Source organism: Mytilus edulis, chromosome 14 (genome assembly GCF_963676685.1).
Source record: "Mytilus edulis chromosome 14, xbMytEdul2.2, whole genome shotgun sequence".
Lineage (NCBI taxonomy): Eukaryota > Metazoa > Mollusca > Bivalvia > Mytilida > Mytilidae > Mytilus > Mytilus edulis.
Window position 1 is genome coordinate 38,661,820 of NC_092357.1, and position 14,301 is coordinate 38,676,120.

General features: G+C 32.7%; 1 protein-coding gene across 1 annotated transcript; it reads left to right on the plus strand.

Annotated features, from left to right (window-relative positions):
* The first annotated feature begins 5,483 nt into the window (after positions 1-5,483).
* On the plus strand, positions 5,484-9,993 carry LOC139502634 (carbohydrate sulfotransferase 4-like). Its single transcript, XM_071292161.1, has 4 exons — positions 5,484-5,712; positions 7,300-7,431; positions 8,113-8,293; positions 9,122-9,993. Exons 1-4 carry the CDS (start codon positions 5,601-5,603, stop codon positions 9,924-9,926), a joined length of 1,230 nt encoding a protein of 409 aa, XP_071148262.1. The 5' UTR covers positions 5,484-5,600; the 3' UTR covers positions 9,927-9,993.
* The last annotated feature ends 4,308 nt before the right edge of the window (positions 9,994-14,301 follow it).

Below are 14,301 nucleotides of genomic sequence, written 5' to 3' on the forward strand. Positions count from 1 at the left end.
CTTGGTGTTATAGCTAGGTTAACCTCCAACTTGTATGCCAGTTGTTTATAGTTCTGTCATATCAACAACATTGGGTAAGAAATCCATTATTTGGATCCTTGATTTGAGCTTCCATTTTGAAAACAAATGTTAACTCATCAAACAGAAATTTACTTTCAATATAGAAATCGGTTGTAATCGATATCATACAAAAATCAGCGTAATCATTTATCAATTGATTAAACAAAATGTCTTTAAGTAATCAAGTAAATCTTTTGACACCGTATGACTTGATTTCTATAATTATCTTGTTGATCAACTAGAATATACGGATTCTGTAGATCATGCATAGTAGCGTAAATATCCATTTCGAAATAATTGATAGCATTTTCAGCTTTAACGTTAATAATGCTTAAATATTGGTTTGAAACAAAATCGTTTATAGTGTTTAATTGAATTTTTTCATTTCTATTTTCTTCCATGAATCTTTCGCGTTTTCTTTACCTAGACATCAGTGTTAATAAATAAACATAAAATAAATAACTACATTTTTTAATCATGTTTGATTTTTTTAAATGTAGAAAACATGTTTAAAACAGCACTGTGTTTACTTATTAGGCAGACAAAGTGATTCAAAGTCCCCGAATGATTAATGCTGTCAGAAAGAAAGTTGAAAAAGAATTAAGAAAGTCAAAAGAGACAAAAGCATTGTCAGATAAGAAAGCAGAGGAAATAGCCAATGATATACAAAAGGTATGTAAACGTTTAATTATACACGTCAGTCAAATTCTAACGCGATCGTTTCCTGTTGATAGGCACATTGAATGTTTAAAATATCATTTGTGTATTTTCTATCAAACTGGAAACAACTTGAAGATATAGATATAAACATTTACCGGCGTCGTCAAACCAAATTTAAGCATATAGTTTGTAGATAGCGTCACATTAAGTGTATGTGTAAAAACCCAGAATTTATCCGTCATCGGTAACGATTGATTCCCTTATATGAATAGTAACCTTTTGTAGCAAATTGGTTACTTAAAAACTCCGTTGTAAAAGATCTCCTTTAGCATTAGATGCTATATTTATTTTCTAATGCATATGTTCCTATTTTTCGTGAGTTTTTATTCATGATTGTTTTCTTTCAGCCATTACATCGTTTTGTTTATACAACGAATTTTCCATTCAATTTTTTTCTCTCTTTTATGACGTTTTTCAAAAATGATCGTTGAAAGTGTTGCGTATTCATGGACAAAATTGCAACCCATCAGCAAATAAACATCATACAAGCGAAATTTAGAGGTAAACAAATTAACTTCAAATACGTACGAATGTGTATGTTGTACATTGATCTATTGATGATTTTATCCTAACGACAATCTGTAACAAACATATTTACATGGTTCTGCCGACCAGTTATTTAGGCGAAGAAATACACAATGACAATTAATACCATACCATAAGAAAACTTGCAGTAAATGAATGCAAAACCAGAGACTTGAACTTACCTAATGAGTATTTTATTATTTATAAAGTATTACCTAGAAAAACAGGAAAACAACTGGTTAAAAAGATCCAAAGAGATTGTCACAAATATAATATCCAGACTTAAGGACGCCCATGAAGATGATCCATCTTTCATAGATAAACAATCCAATTACAAGAAACTAACTGATAAGCTAAAAACAGATGTTATGACTTTAATAGAGAGTAGAATCAAACAAATTAAAAAACAACCAAGTTGTGCAGACTTAATAGCAGAAATTTCTGATGACAGCGAAACAGACGGGCCAAGTAATCATGCAAAAAGTGGTATTGATTCTAGTCACAGTTTAGAATGTGTAAGCGAAAACGAATCAAATTATGGTGATGAAACTGTTGACAAATCTAATCGTTATCACAAGCAGGTGCACGCTTATAAGTTGCTTTATGAATGTGCATTAATATTGAAAGCAATACGCGACGATTTTTCCAAAATAAACTCAAAAATAGAGGGTACAATGTGCCAGGCAAAAATATAAGAGTTGTATCAAAGGTAAACAATATTATGCATCATGTATTTACAATTGTACGAATAAAGACAACAGTAGTATATTGCTGTTCACAAGTCATAAATCAATAGAAACAAAGCTTGGTTGCAAACTAAGACAGAGGGAAACACATGAACTAAAAAAAAGTAAAACCACAAAAATACTAAACTCGGAAACGGAAAGTCCCTAATCAAATGGCAAAATCAAATGATAAACCACATCAAACGAATGGACAACAACTGTCATATTCCTGACTTGGTACAGTCATTTTCAAATGTAGAAAATGGTGGATTGAAACTGGTTTTATAGCGCGAAACCTCTCACTTGTATGACAGTAGCATCAAATTCCATTATATTTACAACGATGCGTGAAAAAAAACGGACATGTCAAAATAGGGATACAGCAGTCATCACTGTGTCACAATCTCAATTAAAACAAAAACAAACAATTGTTTAACAGTTAAAAGTAACTATCAAATTTAACAATCATATTCATTGCTTACTTTTAATGTATTTTGAATCAACCCATACATGATTGCAATATTTTAAGTCCCGAGACTACATTCACATCAACTCTAGTGAAGAGTCGCGTGTTTGATATCAGAATGTAAGCGTCACGCAAGAAGATATATAAAATAATTTTGTCGTTCAAAGTGTTTTCAAATTAATAATTTCATATGTGGAAGGGTGGTGTGCGAGGTTGAAAAATCATAAGTTTTGTTAGAACTAATTTTCAAAATAGGACCAAGATTTAAAATTATCCAGAAGTTCTCTAGAAGATGAAAACGAAGAAACAACAGAAACAATGAAGTGCAAAAAAAAATAATCGCCAATGCTTCAGTGTGTGTATAAGACTATGGACTTTTAAAAAAGGTATGGTCGCGAGCATCACTGAAGAAATAATAATTGTCGAAATGCGTATCAAGAACGTTTGCCTCATGTTAAGAACTTTCAAAAATGTCTTTAATAGCCGCAAGCATAAAAAAAAATGTCGCAATGCGCATCTCCTGCAGTAAAATATGTAGCGCTTATGTTATAAAATTTATCAAGTTAACAAATATCAGTAGTATAGTCACATAACTACTAAGTAAGTTCTAGCTTTAGTTTAGGCCATAATATAGCTTATTGCACATGCAAGTTCAATTGATTATGTGATTTAACTATATCTGCGGCATTCTTATGGTCAATTTTGATGCAATAAACCTGTTCGAAAAAGTCACTAAACTTTGAATAAGTTACTGAACAGACTTATCTTTACAGCGAAACGTTAAGTTCAAAGACAATGCTAGCTTCTTTTCCTTCTCCTATGACATTTCTATGTGAGACATATGAACAGTCGGTAGGACGAGGAGCACGATTAAAAAATATTTACGACCACAAATTGAGAAAAACAAACACAAACTTAGGGAATCGAATGAACTTCGACATCTTCAGTATGAGATAGACTGGGTGCACAGACTGTTAAAAGTGTCTTTAGCTATACATGCCTCTTCTGACATGTGAATACACACTTATCAAAATGATACAATCGAGAATACAGCACAATTGGTAAAAAAGCATATAAGATACTCTAAAGATCTTAGACTACGAAAACACATCGACCTAGAAAACAAATGTATTGGTTGACCAATTCGTAATAATGAACATAACACTTATGGAGTGACAATTTTAATCGTTCTTTCTCGTTACTCTGTTGGCGCAGTCTTTTTGTAAGAAACATACCCCCCTGTTAATGAAGTACGTATTTTATAAAAATTAAACAGCATGACTTGTAAACGACAAACGATAGAGCAGTTCTTCGCCCATCTTTAAAACACCGAAGAAACGAGCACTTTTATATGAACATCATCTAATTTCGACAGTATCCTTAACCTTCAGGTTGCAGGAATATCAGATATGCAAGCGCTCGCTTAATTGTAGATATTGAGTGACAAGACACCATCATTGAAAGTGGATGTTTTTCTATTCTGTCTAAGAAGTGTGTGTTAGTATACTACTTCATATGACTATTCTAATACCAACTGTCTGTTGAAGTGGCAAAATCATTACATATTTTTTTTTTAATCCAGCATTTTGATATAAAAGTCGACGCATATGTTATTGGCAGTAGTGAACATCTTCAGAAATTTGTATCCACATAAAATTTTATAAAAATGTTTTCGTTTAAAAAAAAAACATAATTATGTATTTCCAAAAAAAGATATTTTATCATTTTAAGATGTTTTTAAAGCTGTTCAAGTTAAAATATCATTACTTTTAAATGAAACTTTATTCTAGTGCTGATGTGTTGGGAAAAGGAACAAGCTTTACCAAATATTTCTCATTTACGGAGTGACGTATATTCCATGAGAAAGTCTGAGATTTTAGGGCATTTACTCATTAAATTAAGATCTAGCAAGTGAATTTTCAGTTTATTATCAATTTGATATTAATACATTTAGAACCATGTTTTCCCTATATCTCAATCCAAAGTACAACATTACAGAAAAAAATGTTTTTAAATAAGGCATATCATAAACAACGATTTAATTTAGATTCAGATTAAAATATGTAGACTCGATGGGCATGTATTCAATGAGAGATAACTCTTGTCTTTTTATCAATAGAAAATCAAGTACTGATATTAACTTAGGTTTCCTTTTTAACTTATACAGTCACGTAGTCCTTCGTTTAAAGTTTTCATATATGTTATGATGGTACGATACTAAACCCCTAACAAGAAGGATTGTGCCTGATATTTATATGATGGATTCATAATATTTCAATCAGTTTAATTGGAGTCTGGAGTTGGCATGTCAGTTAACTGCTAGTAGTCTGTTGTTATTTATGTATTATTGTCATTTTGTTTATATTCTTTAGTTGCATCTTCTGACATGAGACTTGGACTTCTCTTGAACTGAATTTGAATGTGCGTATTGTTATGCGTTTACTTTTCTACATTGGCTAGAGGCATAGAGGGAGGTTTGAGATCTCATAAAGCATTTTAACCCCGCCGCATTTTTGCGCCTGTCCCAAGTCAGGAGCCTCTGGCCTTTGTAAATCATGTATTACTTTTATTTTAAGTTTCTTGTGTACAATTTGGAGTTTAGCATGGCGTTTATTATAACTGAACTAGTATATATATTTGTTTAGAGGCCAGCTGAAGGACGCCTTCGGGTGCGGGAATTTCACGCTGCATTGAAGACAGACCTGTTGGTGACCTTCTGCTGTTGTCTGTTCTATGGTCGGGTTGTTGTCTCTTTGACACATTCCCCATTTCCATTTTCAATTTTATGTTTCTGATTAACTATCACACTAGTATAATGTTCTGAGTTTTCTATGTAAGATCAATACCACTGTTATTCTATAACTCAATTTTTAATACTTCAAATGCATTTTACGCTTAAAACAGTAAGTTGGTGTTTTCAATTTGAACCTTTAAATAACCTTTTAATAACATACTTATTTGACACTATACCACCGATAAAACATGTATTGTATAGATAGTAATTTAAAGAATTGCTTATTCGGTTGAGTAAAAGTTATTGTTTTTGAAACCCAAACTATAAACAAAATTTACTGATCTGTGAAATCGTCGGTATTTTGAAGAATATGAAGAATATTTTGTACAAAATTTCAAATATCAAGAAATGTATGTTTGTAACCATTGTGATTTTTGTGTATGGAAATTTTTATATGTTATTAACACATTACGAATCAAGAGGTAAATAATTATTAGTGTATATGTATGGATGTTTGAGTTTTTGCAACTTTTTGTTGTTGTAAGCTAAGCCGGATTGATTAAAAAAAAAACACAAAAGATATTCCTAGCGATATAAATATTCAGTAGTTGAACTTATCCCTCTTTTAAACTTTATTTGTTGTTAAAGTGGTGCGTATTACAGTTGTATAGGTGCACATAAGAAAGAATGACGATTTTTAAAAACAATGAAATCAATACAGTAGGTAAAACAATATTGAACCATAAAAACATTTCTAATGGCCAAGTTTAAAACCGTGTCAGATACATCATAGCGACAACACTTCATATATATATCATTGTATAAAAATGTTTCGTTATACTCATTATTTTATTTTATACATGCATATTTTCAGGAAGTACATTTTGTACTTAGTAGTAATGTTTGCACCAAGACAATATTTTCTATTCAAAGTGGTTATCAATAGATAATAACCTTTCATATCAAAAATTCAAAGCAGGGCATTTTATTGCAGTCTAAAAGCCGAATTGAATTGTGTGCATGTTAAGAAATGAATAATTTGTCTGACTTACAAAAACATGTAATAAAAAAAAGATATTGCGCCTCATTTAACATTTGATGTCACTTTACAGCCAAATGACTTGAGTGTGTATGTAAAAGTGATATCGTTGGCTAGCTTGCTTGCTATCTGAACTGTGAAATCATTTAAGAGTAGATTAGTCCGACAGATGGGTCAGGATCCCTAATAGACCTTGAGATGAGGAACTCAGATGACGTAATTAAAAAAAATATATTAGTCCGCCATACAATTGTGAATGCTGTGATTTTAAAAATGGACATAAATGAACAATAAGAACTGTTTTATAGAGCTGATGTGATGAGAAAAGAAAGATGTAGATTTGACCTGAAATAAATTATTAGAAAGGACAATTATTTTATTAAATTTTATGATCAGAATTTTGGGATTATTTCATGAGGAGAGTGACATTTTTCACCATCTTCCGGGGTCCAGCGATTTACGAAAAAAGTAATCTCACTTGCCACCCCGAAAATTTAACCAGACATGTATAAATGTATCAGCTTCGATATGAGCCATCATACATGTTCAAGTAAACGATATGGACTGAGCAACGGAGGAAAACGTTACCATTACCGCCTATGGAGAATTAATTGTAAATGTATACCCAGATAACCAGTATATCTGTCTGTAGAACTAGACTACTCCGAAAGGAGGGTTAATCCATTCCTCATCAGTGATATCGTTGGCTAGCTTGCTTGCTAACTGAACTGTGAATTATTTAAGAGTAGATTAGTCCAACAGATAACCAGTATATCTGTCTGTAGAACTAGACTACTCCGAAAGGAGGGTTAAATTGAGAATGGAAATGGGGAATGTGTCAAAGAGACAACAACCCTACCATAGAGCAGACATATACCTAGCCTAATAATGATTTCACGGTTCTGCTAGCCAGCAAGTTAACCAATTGCAAAGATATTACTTTTACCTATACACTCAAGTCATTTAGCTGGTCATTTATCTTCTAATTTCAGTAGTACTTTCTTTCATTTTTCTGTGTGTACGATTATAGGAAATAGTGCAATTCGGAAGCAAAATGTAGTAACGGTGATAAAAGTAAAAAATCATACTGTAACAGAGAGGACATCACCTGTTCCTCTGGAGAAAAATGATGAGGAATGGATTAAGGAAAAATCAGGACCTGGTTGGTAGCTTTATGATAGTATCGTTTGACATACATGTTCCATGAAATTAGAATTGAAGCGTCGAAGAAAAATAATCAAAGTCGTCTGTATAATTATACAGAATGGAATAACAATATCACAACCCATAAAAATAATAGAGTATAAAAAGAATTTGCTCTCATGCATTTACAAGAAGGTACAATTCCCTTGTTTGAAGTTAAAATTGTTTGCAGTGTTTTAAAATGGTTTATGACTTTTGAATTTGATTTCAGAATGTATGTATTTTGCATTGCCTTAAGCATCTTGTGTTCAGTTACTATATAAGTACAAAATGTCACGAGAAATACAAATATACAATGCATATACATTATCAGAATTTTTTTTTTTATTTGTACGAGCTTTAGAAACATGACGAAGAGCGAGGCTTGCCAAGTTTTCTTTTACACTTCAAATTTTAGTTGTTAAAATCTAAATTATTGTTTCTCGTTTTTCTAAGAAATCGACATACATGATAGTATATGCGCAGGAAGCGTAAAGGACCCAAAATAAACTGTTACGAAAAAGAAATATCCACACTAATGCTTGCTCAACATGGAAGAGGGGTAACAGGAGACTGTATTTTTACAAGTACAAATAAAGCAATACAATGTTTGTACAATAGTTGCTGATTGTATGATGATAATGTATGTTCTCTTTTTCAGATAAATTTTGCCCTGATGTTACCTGTGTATTAATTGTCGGCTATGTTCGTGGTGGAACTACAATGATATTGGATACATTGGCGGAAACGAGTAGTAATTTTTATTTGTTCGAACCAATACGAAACCTGACAGAAAGCTCCTATGCAAAAATGCCAATTACTTTCTATAACAGAACAGTAAGGTAGATATTCTGAATTTTTAAATGATATCAGTCAGTCCTTTGATCAATCAATAAGCAGAACTGCATGTCATATGTTCCTTTCGTTATGGCTCGATTCCTGGGACTATTTTTTCTGTATTTTATGCAACAAACCAATACAAACTTTCTAAACTCATAATTATACTTTTCTTGCTATTTTTTTAGCGTACTTTTTAAATATAAAGAAAATATGATATCACTTGTATCGTTTTAGTACTTGCAAATTATTGTATTCTATTTAGTATGCATGGAAAAAATGGTCAGATCATAATAAAAGTAGCCTTCGTTAACTTTTTAGGTTGTTTCTCTCTTTTCTTTCTTTTTCCTTATTTGCCCATAAATCTCTATTCTCTATATCTTTGGCATTTTTTTTGCACGTTTAACATATTATATATTTGCTATCCTGTAACCACCATTCAGACCGAAGAGAAACGGATGAAATGACGAAACGATAAACATCAGTCTATAAAAAACAACATACAAACAAAATAATGGGCAACACGATCCCATTCAAAATTAAATTGACATTTCAGGTGCTCCATAATGTTTTCAGATCCTGATCCAACTGTTGAACCCGTCATTTTCTATGTAGTTTTTGTACTTTGCCTGTGTAATGCTGAACAGGCATACAGGAGCATACATTTATTCGACCTGGTTCTCTTATAATTTTTTTACAATATGTGCACGGTATAAAGAAGGAAGTACATATCACTGATTTTTATATAACTATAAAGTATTATAACTTGATTTGTTTTTATTTCGACTTCTAAAACCTTCCTTGGTCAAAATTATTCTTAATTAAATTTTCAGGACTATTTCTAAACACGGAAACCTGCCCATAGTTCAAACCGAGATGTTAAATAATTGGTTTAACTGTGATTTCACGAAGATAAACATTGGAGACCTGAAGAATGACCATTTGATACACTCTCGTGCTACTAAGTCATACTTTGCTTGTTTGCGAAAATCACCATTTCCATTTTGTATTAAAATGTTGGAGAGCGTATGTGTACCTAAGGCGAGACGAATAATCAAAGTCGTCCGACTACGAATGAAATCGATAGAACACATCTTGAGAAAAACTGATAATCTTAGAATTATTTATGTCGTAAGAGATCCTAGAGCTCAGATACATTCTTTAATAAAATCAGGACTACTTGATCCTAAGAAAGTCAAAGTTCACTCTCGGGAATTGTGTGAAGACGTGATGTCAGATTTCAACTCAACAAAAGTTCTTAAAAGAGCTTATCAAAATAAAATATTCATGTTAAAATATGAAGCTCTCGTTAAAAATCCACTTCTGCATTTTAGAAAACTGTTTAGCTTTTCTAATTTACCATTCACGGCTAAGGTAGATAATTATATACGTCACCACATGTTGGAAACGGGAACTGGATATGAAAGTAATTTTAACGCAAAGTCGGGAAATTCTACCCTCATAGCAAATATGTGGCGGACAGCTATTAACAAAGAACATTTGAGTATTATTGATGAAGCTTGTCATAGGACTTACGAAACTTTTGGATACCTACAATTAGATATCAAATCTTTGGATACTTTGAGCATTGATATCCAGAGTAAACCGTCAGAGGCAGATATCTTTGATTTGTATTAACGTACCTTTATGTTGATAAACGGAGATGTGGGTAATTGGATAGCAAATAAACTGATAGATACCAGGATTGAAAATTTGTTTTTGTGCCAGACGCGCGTTTTGTCTACAAAAGACTCATCAGTGACGCTCGAATCAAAAAAGTTAAAACGGCCAAATAAAGTACGAAGTTGAAGTGCATTTGGAACCAAAAAAAAAATGTTGTTTAATACAACCAAGGCAATCTTCCTGAGGTAGAAGTCTTAATATTGATATCCAGAGAAAACCATTAAAGTCGGGTCTTCGATTCACATTTATTACCATTATATAACTAAAATGAGACATGTGGTATAGGTCAATGCCACAGCAATAGTATACAGAGAGAAATGCTATTTTTCACAATAAACAGTTATTTGTATAATAACCCCGCCACATTATGTGTGTATGTGCCTGTCTCAAGTAAGAAGCCTATAATTCAGTGGTTGTCGGTTGTTGATGTGTTACATATTTGTTTATCGTTAATTTTTTTGCACATACATGTACATTACGCCGTTAGTTAAGGTCTTTCCTTTCTTAAATGGAAAGACCTTACTGTATTTCGTTTGTTTATTATTCTTTTTCTTCCGCCGTTTTTCAAAGTTAATCTTCGTTAAAAGTACGCAAGATATCAAAATGATCTTTGGTACCAAGTATCGGGTTAATAAAAGCTATCTTGTATTAGGGGGACCGAAGTTTACTATTTACCTTATAGGAGTTATCTTCCCAATTACAAAAAACACTGTTATCGCTATATCTCAAAAACTATAAGACTTAGCGGCAAATGATTTTTTTTTAAATGTTCCTTGCCAAATGATACAAGTTCAAATAATTTTGACCGAAGCGATCCGGTGACTTATTATAGGAGTTATTTCCCCTTGAATATTTTAATTTTCGGTATGCATATAAATCTCATGAACCGTAAGTCTTAAAGACTGCGGGTCTTCAGATTTGAGTTCATTGGACCAAAACTTGAAAATATAGGTCAAGGTCAAAGGTCAAGGTCATATTTTAGATTTTCAAAAGTTTTTCATTTCCCTATAACTATTGAACGGTTATAGATAAATTAAGCAGTGAAAAATGATTGGTACTTCAAGGGGCAACTTTTTTACATTATGACTATATTGATTTTACCATAATGTAAGGAACAGAACTCCCACTGATGGTTTTTAAAAAGCCATTTTTAGGCAAAACTCTTTAACAAAAGGTCCTTGACCCATACGGTCTTTTGCAATGACCTTGTGGAGCAATGACCTTGACGAAGGTCACAAGGTCAAAGGTCAAGGTCATCAAATTATGTGTTTTTTTGGCACTATTTAAACAGTTTTATGTGTGTTTGAATTCCAATCAATCAATCAATCAATCAATTAATCAATCAATCAATCAATCAATCAATCAATTAATCAATCAATCAATCAATCAATCAATTAATCAATCAATCAATCAATCAATCAGTCAATCAATCAATCAATCAAAGCAAGTTTCCGTTTCATGTGTTTAATACGGGATCCAAGGTCTCTTTTTTTCGCTTGTTTTAATTGACACTTTCCAACGTGTTACACCAACGTGTTTAACCAACGTGTTTAACCAACATGTTTAACCAACGTGTTTAACCAACCAACCAACCAACCAACCAATCAATGCATGTTTCCGTTTCATGTGTTTCATACGGGATCCAATGTTGTTTTTTTTTCGCTTGTTTTAATTCAGCCTATCCAACCAACGTGTTTAACCAACGTGTTTAACCAACGTGTTTCACCAACGTGTTAAACCAACATGTTTAACCAACGTGTTTAACTAACCAACCAACGTGTTTAACTAACCAATCAATCAATGCATGTTTCCGTTTCATGTGTTTCATACGGGATCCAAGGTTTTTTTTTCGCTTGTTTTAATTGAGCTTATCCAACCAACGTGTTTAACCAACGTGTTTAACCAACGTGTTAAACCAACGTGTTTAACCAACGTGTTTAACTAACCAACCAACGTGTTTAACCAACCAACAAACCAATCAATCAATGCATGTTTCCGTTTCATGTGTTTCATACGGGATCCAAGGTTTTTTTCCGCTTGTTTTAATTCAGCCTATCCAACCAACGTGTTTAACCAACGTGTTTAACCAACGTGTTTAACTAACCAACCAACGTGTTTAACCAACCAACAAACCAATCAATCAATGCATGTTTCCGTTTCATGTGTTTCATACGGGATCCAAGGTTTTTTTTCCGCTTGTTTTAATTCAGCCTATCCAACCAACGTGTTTAACCAACGTGTTTAACCAACGTGTTAAACGAACGTGTTTAACCAACGTGTTTAACTAACCAACCAACGTGTTTAACCAACCAACAAACCAATCAATCAATGCATGTTTCCGTTTCATGTGTTTCATACGGGATCCAAGGTTTTTTTCCCCGCTTGTTTTAATTCAGCCTATCCAACCAACGTGTTTAACCAACGTGTTTAACCAACGTGTTAAACCAACGTGTTTAACCAACGTGTTTAACTAACCAACCAACGTGTTTAACCAACCAATCAATCAATGCATGTTTCTGTTTCATGTGTTTCATACGGGATCCAAGGTTTTTTTTTTCGCTTGTTTTAATTGAGCCTATCCAACCAACGTGTTTAACCAACGTGTTTAACCAACGTGTTCAACCAACATGTTTAACCAACGTGTTTAACTAACCAACCAACGTGTTTAACCAACCAACCAACCAATCAATCAATGCATGTATCCGTTTCATGTGTTTCATACGGGATCCAAGGTGTTTTTTTTGCTTGTTTTAATTGAGCCTATCCAACCAACGTGTTTAACCAACGTGTTTAACCAACGTGTTAAACCAACATGTTTAACCAACGTGTTTAACTAACCAACCAACGTGTTTAACCAACCAACTAACCAATCAAGCAATGCATGTTTTCGTTTCATGTGTTTCATACGGGATCCAAGGTGGTTTTTTTTTCGCTTGTTTTAATTAAGCCAATCCAACCAACGTGTTTAACCAACGTGTTGAACCAACATGTTTAACCAACGTGTTGAACCAACATGTTTAACCAACGTGTTGAACTAAAATGTTTAACCAACGTGATTAACTAACCAACCAACGTGTTTAACCAACCAACCAATCAATCAATCAATCAATGCATGTTTATGTTTCATGTGTTTCATACGGGATCCAAGTTTTTTTTCCGCTTGTTTTAATTGAGCCTATCAAGGTGTTAAACCAATCAACGTGTTTAACCAACCAACATGTTTAATCAACGTGTTTAACCAACCAACGTGTTTAACCAACCAACCAATCAATCAATCAATCAATGCATGTTTCCGTTTCATCTGTTTCATACGGGATCCAAGGTCTCTTTTTTTTCTTCGCTTGTTGTAATTGAGCCAATTCAATGTGTTTACCTAACCAACGTGTTTAACCAACATGTTTAACCAAACCAACGTGTTTAACCAACCAACCAATCAATCAATCAACCAATGCATGTTTCTGTTTCATGTGTTTAATACGGAATCTAATGTCTCTTTTTTTTCGCTTGTTTAAATTAACCCTATACAACGTGTTTAACCAATGTGTTTAACCAAACAATGTGTTTAACCAACCAACCAACCAATCAAACAATCAATCCATTCCATTAATTAATGCAAGTTTCCGTTTTATGTGTTTAATACGGAATCCAAGGTTTCTTTTTTTTTCGCTTGTTTCAAGAGACCATACATCAAGTGTTTAATTAATAAACCAATCAACCAACCAACAAACTAATCAATAAATTAATCAATCAATATATATGATATTTTTATTTATGACAGTATAATAAAAAGAAAATGGAAGGAAAGACCTATCAATTATTCAAGAAGAATTGAACTTTAATTTTTCTTGTTTTTCTTGTTTTACATTTGTCATTTAGGGCCTTTTACAGCTGACTATGCGAAATGGGCTTTGCTCATTGTTGAAAGCCCTACAGTGACCTATAGTTGTTAATATATGTGTAATTTGATCACTTGTGGATAGGTTTCTCATAAGCCATCATACTACATCTTCATTTCTTATAAGCACTGCCATATTCGTCTTCGAGTCTTTTAATCTTAGAATGAATTAAAGAAAAACAACTGAATATATGTTATGAACACAAAATCTTCTAAATACCCCCCTCCCCCCCCCCAAACCCAACCGAACAAAAAACAACATATTATGAATTTGATAATATTACAATGTTATTAACATGCTAAATTTTTTAATACATGTACATTTGAAATATACATGTACCTCCCCCCCCCCCTATTTCATCGGGTTGATTCCGAAATAATGTTTACACCGGATAGAGATATCTCTATTATAAAAGATGTAAATGAACATCGTAA

Excerpts from the sequence above, each read along its gene's own strand:
- LOC139502634 (XM_071292161.1), top strand. The coding sequence starts at position 5,601 with ATGAAGAATATTTTGTACAAAATTTCAAATATCAAGAAATGTATGTTT. Across the intron at positions 5,713-7,299 it reads AACACATTACGAATCAAGAG|GAAATAGTGCAATTCGGAAG; the intron begins GTAAATAATTAT and ends GTACGATTATAG. Across the intron at positions 8,294-9,121 it reads TTCTATAACAGAACAGTAAG|GACTATTTCTAAACACGGAA; the intron begins GTAGATATTCTG and ends TTAAATTTTCAG.